Source organism: Pezoporus occidentalis, unplaced genomic scaffold, assembly GCF_034315485.1.
Source record: "Pezoporus occidentalis ecotype Australia unplaced genomic scaffold, CSIRO_AGI_Poc_V1 ctg37, whole genome shotgun sequence".
Lineage (NCBI taxonomy): Eukaryota > Metazoa > Chordata > Aves > Psittaciformes > Psittacidae > Pezoporus > Pezoporus occidentalis.
The window spans coordinates 7,348,883-7,368,248 of NW_026915691.1; the positions used below are offsets into that span (position 1 = coordinate 7,348,883).

The following is a 19,366-nucleotide window of genomic DNA, read 5'->3' on the forward strand; positions in this document are numbered from 1 at the left end:
GAGGGAAAACAAGAACTGTCAGGAGATTATACTTCTTCTCCTTCCAGCGCATTGCAGGCTCCAGCTGGGAGTAGCTGGAGAAGTGGTGAAAAACACTTTATTTTAATTAATGAGCTGTCTAAGTATGCTGTTATTCAAGCTCATTTTGTGGTGCTTTTGACTGGGAATCTTCAGGACACCCCTAGGAAAACCAAAGCAGCATCCTCAGATACTGCTCATCCTTCTCCCCTTGGTTACTTAGAGGGACTGAGCAGGTCCAACATGTTCAGACACTCCCTGTGGCCCTCTACCCCAGCAAGGCACCTGCAGAGCCATAACCTCATCCAGCTCCCCTTGCAGGAGACCTGTCCCACAGTAGCAGGACATTGTATTTCTAGCACCTCATAAGATGCCCTGGGACAGTCTTGAAGCAGGGTTTGACCCAGCTTCTCTCAACAGCCTCCTCCATCCTTGATCACCAGGATGCCCTATGCTATGCACCTGCAGAGAGAGCTTCTTATCCTAAGGGAAGCATTCCCAGTCTGGCCTACTGCAGTATTGTGTCTGATGTCTGCATTGTGCCAAGAAACAGATTAGTTAATAGGCAAGGGGGAAGGGGATGTATGAAACTCCCCCAGTGTACTCTCAGAAGACTGTGAGCACCTTGAAACCTGGAACCAGGAATACATTAGCAAAAGGATGTGATGAAACAAGATTATTCAGCAGTCTTCAGACTGCCTTTCTGCCTTGCTATATGATACCCCACTCTCCAAGCCCAGAAATTAGGAGATAAGGGGGGACCACTGTCACAAAAGGACTGGCCAGGGCCCCACTCCAAGCAGCTCTGCAGCATCTTTAGAAAGAGCAGTAGAAAACCCATCCTGGGAGAGGCTTTAGGGGCTGATTACTCAGCCTAACGACCTAGTTGAGATGCTGAAGCAGCTACATAAAGAACATACAGTTATGTATCATTTTAATTATGCATATAATGGCTTTATCTTTTTGTTACCTTATTTCATTATTGAAAACTTTTATTTCACAAATACATTTTAATTCTCAAATCCAACCACCAACAAAACAACTTACAAATAATTTAATACCCAACAAGGCACCAATTCCTCCAAAAGCAGCAATCCTGGAATGAGGCTACTGGAGGCTCTCTCGGCATCTGACACTTTGATGTCGTACCAGAGCACCTAGAAGGTAACAATATATAGCCCCTCCAAGCTACACATGCTCATTTAGAAGCTGTAGCTGAGGAGTTTGTGCAATAGGAGCATCTCTTGGTGATCATCAATATACAAGAGAGGTCTCCAGCACACACCGAGGCTGAGAGCTGCTGGTTTGCAACACCAGCTTAAGAGCTGCACAGAGAGAAAGGAAAGAGACCTTCAGCTGCACGGTCCTCTCTGCCCTGGAGACCCATAGTCAGCTACACAGATTGGGCTAGGCAAGAATATTCCCCTGTGAATGTCTTTTGGCACCACAATAGCACATTTAGGATAGAGAAGAGTTGTTACAGCATATCAAACCACATGGAGAAATGAAAAAGGACTGATGGCAGCTGCTGAGCACCAGTATCCCTGCAAAATAAACCCAGGAGAACCAAAGCAAGACCCTCTCCTCCCTGCACTACCAGAAGGAAACACCACTAGTTATCCTAGGCAACAATCTAATTGTCCAATTTTTCCAACTGTCAGCTTTCCTAATTACACAGATGCTCAGCAAAACACCTTAATTTTTCACGTACCTGCCCCCCTTCTTCCTTCCAATAAAGGGAAATTAAAGATTAGTCCACCCATGCAATCTCTACCCTCGTAGAACAAAGACTTCCACCACAGGCATCCACACAGCCAGGCTTTTACCCTACGTTTTCACATTACATTCATTCCCCTAGTGAAGCTGCATTAAAAATGTATAGGTAAAAACAATAGATACCTGGAGATGGAAGCATGTAAGTGCTCTCTCCTTTTTGGTCCTGCTACAATGAGCACCTGTGTCTAAGACCTGATAAAGTCAATGGGAAATAAGCAGGTGCTTAAGTTTTAAGCATGTGAATAAGTTGTTACTGAAGAGAGTACACGTGTGCATATTTTACTGACTGCTGAATCAGTGCCTTTAAGCTACCAGATTGGATCAGCCTGACTGCCATCACACAGACCCTTTTGCTTCCCCACCTCTAAGCCAAGACCTCCTGGCACAGATCCTCTTTGCATTAGTCAGTGGGAGAGATGCAGGGAGCTGCCATGAGCCCTCACTTCCACCAGTCCTTTCCATAGGGCACCTGAATGGCTTCAGCTCGAGGAATTGGAAGATTAAGGGCAGCTGCTAAACAGACAACTCCTGCATTGCAAAGGGGAGGCAAGTGCATGCGTGTGCTGTGGGGTTACACTCTGGGTTTGCTGCTTTAGCCTGTGCTGTGTGGAAGGCAGCATGGGCTCTGTTCAAGCTTTCTGCTCTGCAGTAAGATGCTTAATTAAAACATATTCCAAGGTAACATCAGATTTTGCTAGCAGTGCTGAAGAAACCACAGTTCTCATTGAACTGACAGTGGGTTTGGTGCACCAACACAGTGGCAAAACATTTGCAGCTGATGGTGTCAAACGAAGCACAGGCAGCACTGCATCTGAGTGATCAACTGGATGATGAGTTTCTTCCAGATCCCTCCCACAGACAAACCCAGAGCATTTGCTAATGTCAGTGAAGGGAATGGCTGGGATCACCTCCAGCACTGCTCTGCAAAGGGCCCAATCCAGCATTGTGCAGGCAGGTTCCTGCAGTGCCTTGTGTTTGGAACTGCTGCAGGCAGGGCTGGGCAGGTTCTGCCCCAGCTGGCTCCTTCCAGCCTCTTCCCCAAACCCCAAAGGCTCAGCTCCTTGCCAAGCATATCCCAGACCACAGCCCCTGTCCCTCCAGCCCCATTTATGCACAGGAAGCTGGAGGGACAGGGTCCAGGTTCATCCAGCAGCAGGCTGGATTAACTCCCATTTTTCAAACCTTTCAAGATGGTAAAATGAAAGTCCTATGGCCATGGCATGCATCACCCTCTGCTCCTCCCCATGCTTCCATCCAGCATCAGAGCACCAGGACCCTCAAGAGAGCAAACAGCTTTTGCAGAGGGGCCTTATCTTTGCTTGCAGGAGCCCCTGAAGGTTCAGAAGGCAGTGAGGGAAATTTGTGCTGTCACAGTCAAAGCTGCAGTAATTAAACAGGAGTTCCTCCGTCCCAGGGAGGCGGTCGGCAGAGCGGTATTTGTGAGCGGGGACATGAGGTCTTGTCCTACACAAGGGACTGCACGCACACGATGCAGAACCTCTTCTCACTCCACAGCACACTGCACCAACCCCATGGCTGCAGCTGGATCCAGCAGCAGGGTCGCTGGGCTGCTGAGCCACATCCCACTGACACACAAGTGCATCTGGAGGACCCTTGCCCTGCCGTTCTGAGTTCATCCTCACCCGAAACCTCAAAACTTCCCCTTTCTTAGTTCAAAACCCACATAGACCTTCCAGAAAGAAGGAAAAAGGTAAAAAAGCAGCTTCCAAAGCACTCCCAGTCTGATGTGCAAGAGCCGTTTACCCAAAAGGAGGTGAATCAATGGAAAAGGTTCTTAGGTGTCAGGAGAGGCAGTGCATGGCCTTTCTCAGGGCCCAGGATCAATGCTGCTTTGCAGCTGGCATCCACTCTCCATATTCCTATCAGTTCCAGTGATGGGTTGCCAAGGTGTCGAAGTCAAATCATCTGAATTTCTCACTGAGTGAAAGATACTCAAGGTTCAAAATTAAACCTTGACCCAGCTGGGCCGTTTTGCAGCCATTATCACCAATTCCTATGGTGCAAGATGGCAGGAGTTCAGAGAAGAGAAAGAATTGCTTGCCCTTTCTTCACCTTACACACAAATGAAAAAGAAATGTGCTCTCCTTGCTTTTGACATTACCGTGTTTTAAAGAGCTCCACAAACATCCATTTCCTCATTTCAGCTCACACAGAAGACATATTATCTCTTTTAAGTATGCCTTCTCCTTGGCACCGTGCAGCCTACCCCCTATCTTTAACATTTTAAGAAGCCACCAAGTGGTTCTTCACAAAACATGATGTTAGGAGATGAATATAATCTGTTTTAACCTCAGCAAAATTGGCCAATTTCATGAGGTTTTTAACATACGGCTGAATTAATCAAGTCACAGGGATTATGAACACGGCTCCCTCGGCTCTCCACCCGCATGGGAGTGATTTGGAAAAAGCCCAACCAGCCCAAAATCTCCCAGCACAGCGAGAGGAAAACAGTAATCAAAGGGAATGTTTTCCAACACCCACCAGCCTCCTGAGCAATGATGCTCTCCCTAGCAGAGCTTTACTGTCTTGCAAGTCTTCCACCTTCCCTAATCTTTATGGCATTGCCATGCTCCACTCCATCAGTGGTGAAGCCCAGGGTAGCTTGGAGTGATGTCTTAAGGGCTCTGCAACTACCCTGCACTGTCTCTTCTGCAGCAAGACCAGACCCAGCTCTTCTTTCCCTCTTCCCAGATGCTTTGGCTACCTCCTACCATACCCTGCTGCCCTCCGCATGGGTACTGGTACCACAGGAAAGGGGCCCCCATGGTGGTTGGAAGCAGCTTCACCCTTTCAAGGGGAAATCAATCCAGGAAAAGGCATTTCCTCCAATTTTAAAATTCCAGGCTCCTCTGTCTTATTTGATTTTGTTTGTGAGGACTTGCTATTCATTCAGACGGAGACTTTTACATATTACCTTATTTTTCTTTGGTTTTAAATGGTTGAAGTTAGTGTTTTAACAGAGAACAAGGCCAAAAACATTGATTCCCATTCAAAACTGCCTGGAGCTGGTCATAGCTCCCATCTTTTGCTAAAGATACATCCAATACAAAGCATGTCACCCTGCCCGGGGGCCAGCGGACACGGCATCGCACACAAAATGCTCCTTGCAGTGCAGGTCGCTGGCTCGGGCTGGGGCACATCAGCAAAGCACAGCTGTGTGTGCTGGGATGGTGAGGGAGCTGCTCACTGGATTTCTGTCTCTGTGCACATTTCTTCAGCTGCCACCCTCCATCAGGTGCTGCGTATGGGCAGATGGGCAGCAGCATGCTCATGATGGTCACCAGGAGCGCTCAGAAAGCCGGTTTCCTTCCATGTGCCACTGTCAGCAGCTCTGGATGCTCAGGAAGAGGGACCCACACCAGGCAGCAGAGCCTTAGGCTTGTGCCAGCAGAACCCCAACAGCAGTGATTTTGATCTCTGGAGCTGACTTGCCCAGGCTGCTGTCTTGCTGCCTGTCCTCCTTCCCTTCTATCAGCACCATGAAACGCTTCCCAGCATGTGCCTGTCCCATAGAACCTGCACCCTCCAGCCCAGTGTGGGTGCAGTGGGCAGCAGCAGCTCCTCAAAGCCAGGCAGCTATCCTGTCAATTATTCAGTGTGGCAGCAACTGCCATGACTGGAGGGAGCACAGGCAGGTACGGGGCTCCCTGACAGCATGGAGAAGGCTTGTACAACAGCTGCATCACCCATGGGAGCTGCCAGATGCATCACCCCTGATGCTGGACCCACAGAAAATAGGGTGGAGGATTCCAGCAGCGGCAGGAGGGCAGGCAGGGAACCTGGACATGCACCAAGAGGGGTTCCCTCTCATTCCCCACCATCCTCTGGGATCTTCTCCAATGCAGCAGGGTGCTTTGGAGAGCAAAGGCAGCAGCAGCAGTTCCGCAGACACCTTCCCTCAGCTGCCTGCACTCAGTGGGGATTTCAACAGCACCAAACACAGTGTGCACAGAGCTGAATGCAGCCCTCCCTCTCCCCCAGTACCCCAGGACAGGCAGCATCTCCCATGCAGCAGCTGCTGTGCAAAGCCAGGGAAGGCAGGATGCGGTCTGAATGCAGACATGGGAGGAAGAAGAAGACAAATGGTTCTGGGGGAAATACAACGACCTCCCTGGTGGTGTCAGGAAACATTTGTCAGAAGGCAGAAGTCATTAGCTGTTTCACTGCTCACCTATGGGGAATGTCACAGCCCTGGTGATGGCTGGTTAATGCAGACCAGACAGGGCTTATGCTGCCGGAGCCGAGGTCAGCTCCCTGCTTCAAGTGGCAACAGCCAGGTTTGCCCAGCACAGGCTTGGCCACTGATCCTGGCATCCCTGGATCTGCCCCTGCCTTGCTGACAGGCACAGCAAATCAAGCCATGCGAGGGAACCTGCCCGGCCTCTGGCATCCCTTTTGAAGTAACCACCAGTGCTCAGAAGATCACGCCTTTTGCTAAAGGTGGAAGACTACTGCAAGCCCCTCACAATGGGTGGGAAGCCAAATACCTGAGCGGGTAAAGGGCTTTCTAAAAATCCATGGAAAGTCACTGCAAAGCCCATCGAGCCCTACAACCCGTCCCTATGGACAGCTGAACTGTATTGAGGATAAGCACCCTCTGGGGAAAGCCGCTTGCTTATATAGATGAGAGCTTAACCTAAGGGCATGCAGAAGGATTTATACAAATACTTAATAAGGGCATATACTCAGATACTTAACATAATTCAATACATTGCAAGTAACATCCCACTCTAACTCAACCACAGCAGCAATCATTTTCCTGTGCTGGACCAGCCAAAAAGGGTAGAGCAAGAGATGAAGGAGGGTAATCCAAACCCAGGTGTGACCAAAGGATGTTGAGACACAAGATGAATGAGCGAACTCGTGAGTAAGGCTGCCATGCCAAGGTGACCTTTAAATTCAGCATGACTGCATTAAGATGCATTCAAGATAAGATGCATTTTCTGCATTACATCTGAAATGCAAAGGGCAGGTGGTACCCCCAGGAAGGGTAGCCATGGTGGGGGCAAACAAGAGTGGTCCAGCAGCATCAGGCCCCTGCTGAACCCTCCTCTGACAGAAGACTGCACCCAGTACCTCAGCAGTACATTGGAACCCCAGATGCATTTGCAGTATGTGCATTCCTCACCCATCTCAGGCCCAAATTCATCTTCCTACATAAAAGCACAACATGATCTGAAAGCTCAGTCTGTGAAATGAGGCAGTGAAAATGAGCAAGAAGTTCATTCCACAAAAGCCACCAGCCCCTGAGCAAAGAGGCCTCTTATCTGTGGTGCTACCCACAGCAAAGGAATAAAGAATGGCAATGAAGACGTGATTCCTTTTAGTGGGTCCTGAGCCTGCTTCTGCAGTGAAGACATCAATGCAGGTGCGTGTTGGTTGAGTCACCACCCCTGCTTTTGAAGGTTTGCCTTCCTGGGATACCTTCCCCTGCAAATGTGGCTTTAGGAGGAGAGTAGAAAGAGCTGCAACACACACGAGTGAGCAGTCACACGGCATTGCCTCTACACAGGGCACTGCTGTCAGCTGCCTTGATGGAGTGCTGCTTTCACACAACAGCCCTCCCTGATAACAGCATTTCCTCTAGAATGGAGCTGCATCTTTCAAGTCAATATATAAGAAATATTCAGGCCTTGCCTGGTTGTAACACACCTTCCCCTGAGCACCAAGGTAATTCTCAGCTGCGCTTTCTTGCTCTTGAATCCACAGCAGAGCAGGGCCAGTTCCTGCAGAGCCTCCCCAGACCCAGCCAGGGCTTCAGCATTCTCCCCCCTACCTAAAACACTTGCACATCTTCCAGTGTGTCCAGTTTTTTTGTCCCTGTGCTCCGAACAGTGTGAGGTTTACGGGGTGCTCAGCTCTTTCCTGGCGCACAGAGGTGGTGATGCCCAGGGATGCTTTGGGCACCTGGTGCCTGCCACAGACATAGGTCATTGGCATCACAAGCACAGCACACTGAAATCAAGAATTAATGTTAAGATTTAAATTCAAAATGCAATGAAACAGCACTAGCACAAGGCTGGGAACAAGAAAAGGCTCTCAGAGGTGTGAGTGCTGGGAATAATACTCCATTGTGGTGCTGTTTTGGTAGGGCAGGGGGGAGAAAGAGGGTCACCAGGAGACCCTGAGCAGGTGGCATGCATCCTCCAGCCATCACTCCATGGCAGCTTTTTAGTCCTCTCTGTCCTGCCCAGAGCCATCCCCATGAGCAGGGATGGTGCTGGGGAAGCCCTGCAAGCACCTCTTGGCTGCAACATCTCGGTGCACACCGTGTGCTCGCCTTCCCCTCCCCGGCACAGGGCTGGCAGGGCACCAGGGAAATTAAGCAGGCGATCTCTAAAGCCGAGAGAAAAGCAGCCATCTGAGCCCTAACAGACAGGTCATTTAATGGACAAAGGGAATTTTCTAGAGCAGCTGGAGAAACGCAACAGTCTGAAGCTATAACACTGCCAGAAGAGAGAAGCTTTCAGGGAGCACTGAATACCAGGGTAATGCCCCGTCCTGTCTAATTAAAGGATAAAGTAGAAGATGGGTTGAAGTGGTGGGAAGCAGGAAGGAGCAGGGTGGGCTGGGGGTGAAGTTCGAGGCATTCTGTGCCACAAAGAGCAAGGGCAGCGGCCCACTGCAGCAGAAGCAGCCGCCCCCCGGAAGCCCCCCTGCACCAACTTCTGCACCTTTGGGGATGCCATTTACATCACTAAGTTCCCTAGGATACTCTATGTGCCCTTATCTTGAGTCTGAGCATATACCCCTGCAGAAAGCACAATTACTACTCATGTGATGAACCGAAAACCAGCTACAGACACCTATTGTCCTTTCTGCTCTTCCTCGGAGGAGAACCAGAATATCTCATAATTCAAACTACAAGTACTTTCTTACCCCATCGTGTTGTGCTCTGCCACATTTCATAACCTTGTTTTGCATGCTCTCAGGCAGTGCTCCCCCTTCTCCTGAGGTTGGTGAGCAGGTCTCTTCTGAAGCTCTTCCAGGTTATTGAACTACCATGTTAATGCAGCTTGTTTCCCATCAGTTGAGGGCAGAGTGCCGGGGACATCATTTATTTTCCATGTTTATTTAAGTCAGGAGAGTCCTTAAAGGATTTGTTTGTGGCTGTTTTGGTCACTGCTCTTGCCGAGGTCACCTCCCTCCCCAACATGTGCCAGCAAGTCAGGCCTGAGCAGAATGGAGCCCACCAGCTTCTTCCTACTGTTTTGATGCTGTGGAAACAATTAATTTCCTTTATGCTTCTCAATGAGGAGTAGAACTGCCCTTTTTTCTAGCTAATAAGCTCTTATGCCCCTTGAACGTACGGCAAAGTGAGAACCAGCAGTGATCCCTCGGTTGAACATCCCTATTTCTGCACAGTCCCCAAAGAAGAGTCTGTTCTGGTCAACTCCTTTTTGGATGGCTTGAGCATGTCCCATCCGGACTTTCATGATACAAGCACAGCAGACAGCAATGTTGATCCCCATGGTGTGTGCCAACCCCCCCCGGAATGAGCTTCTCCTCCATGATGGTGTAGATAGAGACCTATATGCCCTTGAAAAAATGGAGGTATGTGGATTATCTCAATGGAGCAATCCCCTCTGCCCCCTCATCCTGGAGAAGATAGGGAGCACTTTAACTCAGGGAAGCTGTGGGACTCAGGCTTCCTGAACAATAGGGCTAGATCCACTGCCTGAGCTGTTCCTGAAGTGCAGGGACACAGGCACATGGCTCACCAGGGTCCCACAGGGCTGGGAAACCAGAACGGAGGATGGAAAGCAGACTGACTGCGATTTCTGACACCTCTTGCAGAGTGGCCTGGAAGCAGGGCGATTGGCGGGGTCAGAGGATGCTTGGCACCAGCAGGTTTGCTCCAGGGCAGACATTAATCATCACCCTTTGCAGCCAGAGCTGCCCAAGTGTGATGAAGGGGTGGTGCTGGGCTGCGGAGGCAGGTGAGAGCTAGCACCTTGGCACTGCTGTCCCATGGGCTTGTTCACCTCCTGATGTTTTCAGGGGGTGGCTGAAACAGATTAACACCTTCCTGGGGACAGCAGCGGAGCACGGGCAGTGGTTGGTCTGTGCCTGCTCTCTGGCTGCAGGAAACCCACCGGGCTCAGCTCTGTGGTACACTATTTTGAGAGGAAAGTCAAAGTTTGCTCATAAAGGTATTTGCTAAGAGGTAAGTGGCAGTTACTGCAGACAAGAGCAAGGAGGCACAGAAAGTGCTTTGAAAGCCTCGTCCATTTAAAGCATGGGCCACTGTCGCCACACAGGGATTTAGTGACCGAAGGTCTGCACCATGGGGCAGGATTTGAATGCTGCGAGCCCCTGCCTCCCAGGCTAAGTTAATACCGTCTCCCTCACCCCCTGTTGATAACAGCAAAAGGCACTGGGGCGCAGACCCCGGGGGAGACCCCAGCATCCCACGGGCCGGTTCCCCAGCTCAGCACCGACCAATTTTCCCGGATGTTTTCCCAGTTTCCACAAGAGGGCACCGGCACGACACCGACGGGCACAGCCGGTGTGCCCCAACAGCTCCCGCTCCCACCCGCACCGGCCCCTTCCCGGCCCCCGGAGGCAGGAGCAGCGGCGCAGGGAGGCTCGGGGTGGCTCAGGGACAGGATGTGGCCCTGCGGTCCTGTCTGCAGGAGGAGAGCGGTTGATGCACATCTCGCAGGAGGGCTCCCTGCAAAGGCTGGGAGTGAGGAGGTGTCAGTTCAGGAGCCCTGCCTCACCGAGGTGTTTGCTATTGCAGGAAGAAATCCCTCTTGCTCAGAAAGGCGATTTTGTTTAACAGCTCTGCTAACACTGACAGGCTGCGGGGAAGGGAATGGATCTTCTCGGTGTGTCCAGAGGGGCACCCACCACCACCCATCTCCTCCAACTTCTGCATCCCTGTGCACAGCCCAAGCAGGGAGCATGAACCCTCAGGAGCTGCGCCTCTCGAGAAACAGCACTGATGGGCTTATGGGAAACCCTGATGCAGGGGAAGACCCAGCTGGAAAGAGATAGACAGTGAAAGTAAAACCCCCAGTAACAGAAGTGTGTGCACTCGCATTCATACCACAACTCTGAGCATATACACCAAGTGCTTCTTCCTCCGCTACTACTGGAAACCTGGTGCTCAGAGCTCCAGTCACCTTTCAGTAAGTGGTGCGGTTGTTCGGCCAGCCACTACACCTCATGTCTCAGAGCCCAGCAGAACAGGCATTTGGTCCTCCAGGTTATAGGCAGAGAAAGATAATTTTAGATTCTTCTGGACTGAGCTTTTTATCCCAGGTGAGCTTGTAGAAGACTGCTCAAATCACTGCAGCTCTGTTCACTGCCCATACGAGACCCTGGGGTGTGACAGCTGATTTCCTCTAGATTGTCTTGATCCTGCTGGACACTGAGTGTGTACCAAAGCACGAGGTGTATTAGAAATGCCCAAATAGGAACAGATTGTCTGATGGGACTGTCATTCTGTCATGAAATATAACACGCATCCAGCCCAGGAGGAAGAACTGGATTGCTGTTCACTTCAGTGCCGGCTGAGGCCATGCAAGATTATTCCTCATTTCAGAGTCTCATTGATCAGACCTGGAGGATGCATTTCTGTAGCATAAACAAAAGGTGGCAAAAGTCCCGAACTACCTACCTCTAGCTGAGCCTTTATATAAAACACATTGCTATTTCACAGGCATGTCTATGAGGGATTTCACTTTTGTGAACCCAATTTCCTCTTGTCTTTGAACAAAAACGCATCTCTGACACAAGGGATGCAAAGGTAGAGACAGCATGGCTTGGTGCAGAGCAACAGGGAATTGGCTGCGCAGCAACAAAATGGAGAACAAACAAGAAAAAATAAAAGCCAATTTAATGCAGAGAATTTATCAAAGGAGCAAAGATGCTTCTCAGCACATCACTGACTGCCCTTCTGTTGGCAGGTGTGCCAGAGGGACACCATGAGCATGAAAAAGGAATAGCAACGACAAAGTAAACACAAGTAACAAGGTGGGAACAAGCCTACGGGCTGGTGGGAGCTCCTCATGCTCCCCACCTCATGCCTTGTCAAAGGTGCAGCCTCCACCAAGCACCAGCTAGGACATAACTAATATTGAGTGGATGCAATATCTCCGGAGGACATCCCACATATTGTTCTCAAGAGAAACAGGAGAGACAGCTTTGTTTTGCTCTTGCTCAGTGACAAACGAGACCTGTCACCCTTTCCCAAAGGCTGAATTCATCAGCTCCAGAGCTTACAGGTAATTAGGTCTGGAGTCATGGTGGGATTGTCTTTAGCAGTCATGGCATCATTTTGCTCCTTGTGCTTTCCTTGGGATCCTATAACTTTCCCAGGAGCTACAGTAAGACGAAAGGAGCAGTTTCTTGTGTTACACCCTTCAGCAAGGTTTTGGTAAGGGACTGCCTCCAGGGTGGCTGTGGAGGAGCCCAGCAGAGCCACCCAGCTGATCAGGGCACCAGGGGTCACAGCTTCAACTTTAAGGGAAACACGAAAATCCATCTCCTGAGATGTGCTGCAGCCACAGTATCAGCAGTAGCTCTTCTGCATGTGACAACATCTCATTGAGAAAAGCAAATCTTCATGAAGGGTTGACCAATACATAGGCAGTACAAGCCTGAGGACAAGCCATGTAACCTGTAACTCACAGTATTTTGGAACATCTACAGCTGCCAATCAAGTGCATGCTTCCTCAGATGAGTGTTTCCAGAGCTTCCTCTCAAAAGGGATCCCATGGGAGCCCCTTCCTCACATACTGGTCTTTTCTACCTTTTTATTTCATTCAGGTCCCTCCAGGGTTCAGCCACTCACTTGGTCCCGTCACTGCTCTCTGCTTCCTCAAACTCAAAAAGCCTTGGACAGTGAGATCCCCAAAGTCCATGAAGCTTCCTTTTGATCTCTTAGTAGCTTGCCATCTCCAGCAAGGGGTATTTGTTGGGAAGTGGAAAAATCCAGAGCCAGGTGGTTTGGGATGGGAGCCCTCGGGAAGCTGTGTGGGGGTTAAATGCCCCCACCGTGGTGTAGGACAACCTCCGCAAATGAAGGCAAACCTGTGGATGAAGCATTCCAGATCTCTTATCTCCCACTTGTATTTTGGATGAGGAAAGGTTTTGTGCTGCATCTTTAAAAAGGGATGTTTGTAGTGGGCCGCATGGGACACACTTGAACTGCAGAGCAACCCCATGCAGTGCCTGGGCTGTCGGGTGATCTCCAGCAGCCGGGAGCTGAACCACAGGAGGTGCCAGCCGGGGTTTGTTAAATGACAAGACGATACAATCCAAACATGTCCATCACCTTCAAGCACGGACCTTGTGACACAGGTAAAATTGCTTTTGTCCACCCAAAAGATCAATATTGTCAGGATGAAATAATATGTCAGGCAGTGTGAAGAACTCGGCCTGGCCACTGACAATCAACAGACAGGAACTCCCTCTTGGAAAAACGATATTAAAAGACTCCTGAATATGCTGCCGCTTTCCCAATCACTGCATTTGGACCGTTCTCACCAGGAGCTGTAGATCATCTCCAGATTTCTTGGAAGAATGATTTCCTGTGCACATGGTTTATTCTGATGCAGAAAATTCCTCAGATTTCATCAAGTTCTTCGCTATTAAATCATCATGCCAATCAAACTGCCAGAGTCCCATTTGAAGACCACACTCCTCAGCAGACATCAGCATTTACTCCATGTCAGTCGCGGCAGGACTTTGCTCTGAACAAACCCGTTGTCAAAGGCAGTTTCTCATTGAGCTCATCTAAAACTCTCTGGTCCTTCAGCAGCTTCTTTCCCTCAGCCCCCTCACGTCTGCTTCGTTTTGCACTGAATTTAACTTTGCATATGTGGTTTGGTGTGGCTTTTTTTAATATAACATCAAATCTCTTAATTCTCTGACCCAGAAATCAGAGACAATCCTCATAAAAATCCGGGACAAAGAAGATGCAGCTGCACACACAGAGCAGCGAGAGCTTCTGAAACTCTCAAATCTACCCATTTAAAGTGATTTTGATTAAAGAAAGCATTCTGAGAACTGTTGCTGTCAGATCTCGGGTTATTTTGAAAGCAAATCCTTGGCTTTCAAGTGCAGCTCTACGCTGAACAAGACACTTTAAAGAGCAACAGCGCACTGGTCCAGTTTTACCCGAGGCAGTGATTCGCACCCAAAACACAAGAGCTTTTCCCTCCCACACTGTTACCTCCAGGAGCATGATAGGACCCAAGGCCCATGCAGGGGACATGCCAGTTCTCAGAACATCCACAAAAAGACTCTCTCAGCCACAGCCTGACCTTTCCCGGAGCCGCTCAGCCCATTGCTGCAGCACTTTTGCCAATGAGTAAGCAATGAGGAATCAGCGTGCGGCCGCAGCAACAAGCCAGAGCGAGCCGCCACTGGCACTAATGACCCTGCAGGGACAAACCAGGGTGTTGCTGACATCCAAACCCCCCTGTTTGGTGGTGACATCACCCATGTCCTCAGTGGGGTCAATGCACGTGGTCCCACCGGTGAGTCACACCCTGACACCAAACCGGGAGAGCCCCGTGGGATGCCAGCAGGGGATGGGGACGCACTGTTTTCTCATTGCTTCTTTGCAAGTTTTAATGAGGGAGAGCAATGAAACCTCACAGGCAGAGCCAGGCAGACACACACAGGCAGCAACCTCCCTCAGGAGAGCCCCAGAAGCTTTTAGGGGCAAAAGGAGGGTATTGAGGTACAGTTCCATCACACACTGCCACCAGGGATAGTGCGGTCTAACTGGGGGGGGGGGTCCTGCCAGCCAGGAGCTTCTTCTACCCCTCAGCACTTCACTGCGGCACCCAAGGAAGAGCAAGGCTAAGGTAGGAGCTCACCTATCCATTCCCAGTGCCAACAGTGAGGAAGTCCCCAGCAACAGCAGGATTTCATACACCTGCTCTGAACCCTTCCCAAAGGCAGAGTCTCATTAAAGTAGGTAATTTAGCTTAACTACACTGGGTAATTCACACGGTTGGGCCCACAAAAGCAGCCAAGCCCAGGAGGAGATAGCATTACTGTATCTGGAGGTCTGGGATGCTCAAATCTGAAAGGGAAGTGGCAGTTCAAACCTGCCAAGGCTTTAATACCTGATTAAATGCTTTTGCAGAAGCCTGTCTATGTGAAAGCTTCCAGCCAGCCTTTTGTCAAGCCAATTTAGTTTGCATTGTACTTTGGCTTCATGAGGTACCTTAAAATGTAACCAGCAGCACATTTATGTTCTTTTTAACAGGGTAGCTTGACTTTCTTGGAGGGAATTTGTGGACCTGGGCTGGCTACTGCTCTGTAGAGGAATGAAATTAAGTGCTTCAATATCAGAGGGACCAAGCAAAGCTCCCCTCTCTAATGCTGTTGACCAGAAGACATTGTTTAGGGAATCCAGTGAGCATTTTGCCCTGCAGGACTTGCCATTCCAGAAGGCTGAATGAAGCTCCAACTGGGATTATCTATTTTTAATTTCCCCATTAGCAGAAACAGAAGGTTACAAGTCTGGTATTTGCTCCCGGTAGAGGGAACAGGCTATTCACATAAAAGGATTTTACTTTCAGAGGGCCAATTATCCAAAGCATTGCACCAGGAGTTAAGCCACGTCTCAGGGACACAGTGCCTGATCCCAGGTGTTTAAATGCAGCAACATAGGAGAGATCCTGGTGGATCCTGGAGCAGGTGGGAACGGGAGGTGGGTGACTGGAATGTGTAACTGCATGTGGGCATCTGCCAGCCACAGCAGCAGGATGCTCCTACCCTCTGCAGGCAGGGAAAGCACCCCAGAAACAGCAAGAAGGAGTCTGTTCCCCAGTCATGGGCTGGCTTTTACTCTGGAAGTTGTCACCTGGGAGACGTGGGGCAGACCCACAGGAAACTGTGCTCCTGCCCTCCGCACTCCCTGATGTGCGGACACAGAGGAACCTCTGTCTGTCGCCCTGGCCCACCACAGCCAGTCGGGGGGGGGTACAGCATCACAGGGCTCTCTGCCACCCGGGCTCTCCTCTCAAGTGTATCCTTGTCATTCAAATGAGAAGCTGCCACAAAGGCGAGGGCCCTGCCCTGAACAAAGAGCCGCTTGGGACGCAGAGGGGGATGCGGGTCCATGGTCTCCACCGATGAATGCAAATGCCTGCATCTCCTGGGAGCAACTTCTCTGGGAACGACACAGAGGGGCTTTGTGAGCGGGAGGCTGAGAGAGGCATCAGTCATACGCAAGCCCCCAGGAATGCCCAGCAAGCCTCAGCTGAAGAAACGCCTGGGGGGCACACACAGACCTTCCCCATCACCCCTGACCACACAGTCAAGAAAGAGCAGCTCAGGGTCTGGTTTTTGCACCCGTGCTCTTGCAGCCAAACTTTCCTGGCACTCCTGCATCCCTTGGGAACTGATACCAGAGCCTATGGTGACCTCAGTGATGCTACCACCACTCAGCACCAGGGAAAAGCATCTCCTTCAGGCAAAGCATCTCCCCTTGACAGCCAGCTCCTGTGCAAACCAGCAGGTCTCCAAGTCAACACCCTCAGTGCACAGACTCCAGCTTGCCAGCTCTTCTGAACTTGAAGGCAGACCTTCCTTCCTCCCTGGTTCAAAGCCCAGCAAAGTGAGAGCTTTTACTACCCAGTTACTACTAACACATACAAAGCTTTTGCTGCTTGCCCCCCCGAGACTCTTGAACTCAACAGCCATAAAAAGATGCAATTTGTGAATGTAGTGAGGAGGGGTTGGGGGTTTACTGTAAAGGCAAAATGCTAAGTAGTAAATCTCAAAAGCAATGCACTAAAAATCAAAGGGAACACTCAAGTCAAGCTCCCTTCCATCTGCTGTTTTATGCTCTCTTTGTTAGAGAAGTTAATGGAGAACAATAAAAACATTAATAATCAAGTTAGATTTATAAACTGGGCAGGATATTCCACTGGTAATGAAATCTGAAGAATCATTCAATATTATATTGCTTTGGACAGCACTCTAACAAGAGCTGCCTCTGAATTATAGCCCTCTTTCATTTTGCTGAACTTTAATTTGGCCCAGCATCACAGATTTGTTTAACACAAACCTATAGTGGGACTGCAGCAGAGGATGCAGCTTGGAGACACGGTCCTGCCCGCACTGAAAGCTGCTTGGGTGTGAGGGGAGGAGTATTAGGGATGTAAAAGCTTGGTTGACATTGTGCTCTATTTACTGCAGAGAATTGCTGGATATCATTTTCAAAGGTTAGTGGAGCTTTCTATTGCTCTGGTTTCACGCTTCCTAGTTTTCAAATATTTGGTTGAAATGCATCACAGAGCTCTAATTCCTTAGTTACTTCATCAAGTGGGTATCAAATAATTATTCTTAAAGTTCTCACTTCCCACACAGTGGTATTTTCCTGACCAACATCTCTGAAAATACCTGGTGATTTCTACTCCCTGCTGCTCATTTGATGGCATAAGCACAAACCTGCTCTACAATCAACCCCTTCGTAACTCCACCAGCACCATCTTGAGCCAGAGAGATGTATTTGCCCCAGAAAGCACACCCATCAGAGGGAAGAAAACACCCAGACACCCACCTGGCATCATCTGTTCTGTACTTCCCAGCCTAAATAGAGCTTGGTCTTAACGTAGGACACCATAATTCCCCTTCTCCTGCAGTTCACTTCTGCACTGTTATCACCATCCCCAGCAGCTTTTGCCTTGCGAGACTAGCACAGCTCTTCAGCGTGGTTTCGAGCTACTGCTCAAATCCAGTCCACACAAGAAAGTACCTTAACACCTGAAAATTGTTAGAGGTAACTAATAAACCCCCTCGAGTATTAACATTTAACCTGTAAAAGCTGAGTGCAGTATGTACGGTAGCAAGGTTAAAAGCAGGTCAAAGATGAAGTTTGAGTCAAAGTCACTGGAGCAGAAGACACTGATTTGCTAGCTGTTTGCATGAAATATTAATTCCAGCTTTAACATTTGGTTATAGAGGAAAGCAAGTGAACCATAACGATGCAGATGTACCTTATTCTCCTTACATCTCCTATTCAGCTAGGAACCGATGGAGAATGATGGGCTTTGTCCTTCTCCTTCCCAGCAGGTGTTTGAGCAGGAGCCTGCAAGCCAGAGCACGCACATGGTGTCGGAGGCAGTGCTCTGGCGCACTGCTCCATGCGAGCCCCGCTCATTAGGTAACCCCGCCGTGCTACAGATCCATCCTCCCGCTCTCCTTCACGGCAGCGCTCTGAAATCCATTGAATTTCAGGGGATTTCTCCAAACTGGTGGGTCCAGCCTCAGGAATACCCACCCATACCCAGCCACAGCTTTTCAATGTGGTTTCGTGTGGTCATGGAGCTTCTCTAAGCTACAGCTGGTAGCAGATACAAGAAACTTTTCCTCCTCCAGTAGCAAAGCCTCCATCTCTCCCCTCAGAAGCATGAAGCTGCTGGCACCCTGACCTGGCAGGGATGTGACCTGAGCCCTTGCTGCCTGCTAAAACCTGTCACCTCACGGCAAACCGAGCAGGCACCTGTAAGCGGAGAAGCAGCATCAAGAGGATGCCCACCCTGTGGGGACTACTGCAATGAAGTCAACCCTTGCCTGTCACCAGCACAGAGCAGCCCCTAACACATCCCCCAGTGTGTCCGAGTCCTCAGGGATCACTCATACTCCAAACGTGCCATTTTACCCAGCTTACTGGCAGGAGTCTGTGTGGCTCCACAGCAGGCAGGGAGCCCTGGGGAGAGGCTCAGCCCTTTCTCAGCGCCTGAGAACTCACCATCCATGTGTGAACGCTGCTGGGGCCATCACATCGGGTGCTGGGCTGGGGGAAAGCTGAGCCACCGCGCCGGGGTACAGGGGGGCACAACACTGTGGGCTCAGGTAGCACCATGCACTGGGTGCAGGGGATGTGAAACGGTTGCAAGGGGATGCGTGGTACAGCGGCTACAAGGGAGGGGGGACACCGCTTCAAAAGGGCTCCGTGCAGTGGGCACTGGGTGCGGGAGGTAAATAGACCCCTTCGCGGGCGCGGTGCAATGAGAGGCACCACGGAGAGTGCTAAGGGGAAACGCGGGGTGAAAAGAGGCACCGAGCAGAGGGTACAAGCCGGAGGGCACTGGCTGCGAGGGGGACACCGAGCAGCGGGGGGCTCCGCGGAGCGTTCCCAGCGCCGCAGGGGCCGGCGATGCCCGGAGGTGGAAGGAGCGGGGTGCGGGTGGGAGCGGGGGTGTCGCGGGTAACTCACAACTCCCCGGGTGATGTCTTCCGCCGCGGGGGTCGGCGCCGCCGGCGCTTCTTGCCACACCAGGCACAGGGCGACCACGAGAAGCATCTCTCGGCGGCGGGCGCGGGGCCGGGCGGCGGGGCTCAGCATCCCCCCGCGCCGCCCGCCCGCAGGGCCCGGCCCCGGCCCCGCGCTGGGCTCCGCCGGGCTCCGCGCTGCATCCGCGCTCCCGCCCCGGGCTGTGGGCGCCGCCGGGGAGGGAGGCGCGGCGGGAGGGTGGGCTCCGTTCCGCGTCCGCGCTGCCGGGGAGGCTCCGCTCCGCGCTGGGTTGCCGGGGGGGGGCTCCGCCGCCGGGGGGGGGCTCCGCCGCCGGGGCGG

At 50.9% G+C, this 19,366-nt stretch overlaps 1 protein-coding gene across 1 annotated transcript in view; it reads right to left on the minus strand.

Moving 5' to 3' along the window:
* Nucleotides 1–19,157, minus strand: part of MMP17 (matrix metallopeptidase 17) — a 61,408-nt gene extending 42,251 nt beyond the window's left edge. The window contains exon 1 of the mRNA XM_062631575.1: nucleotides 19,010–19,157. Within this exon, the coding sequence (XP_062487559.1) occupies nucleotides 19,010–19,138 (129 nt within the window). The 5' untranslated portion in view covers nucleotides 19,139–19,157. The remainder of the gene's footprint in view (nucleotides 1–19,009) is intronic.
* Nucleotides 19,158–19,366: the final 209 nt, after the last annotated feature.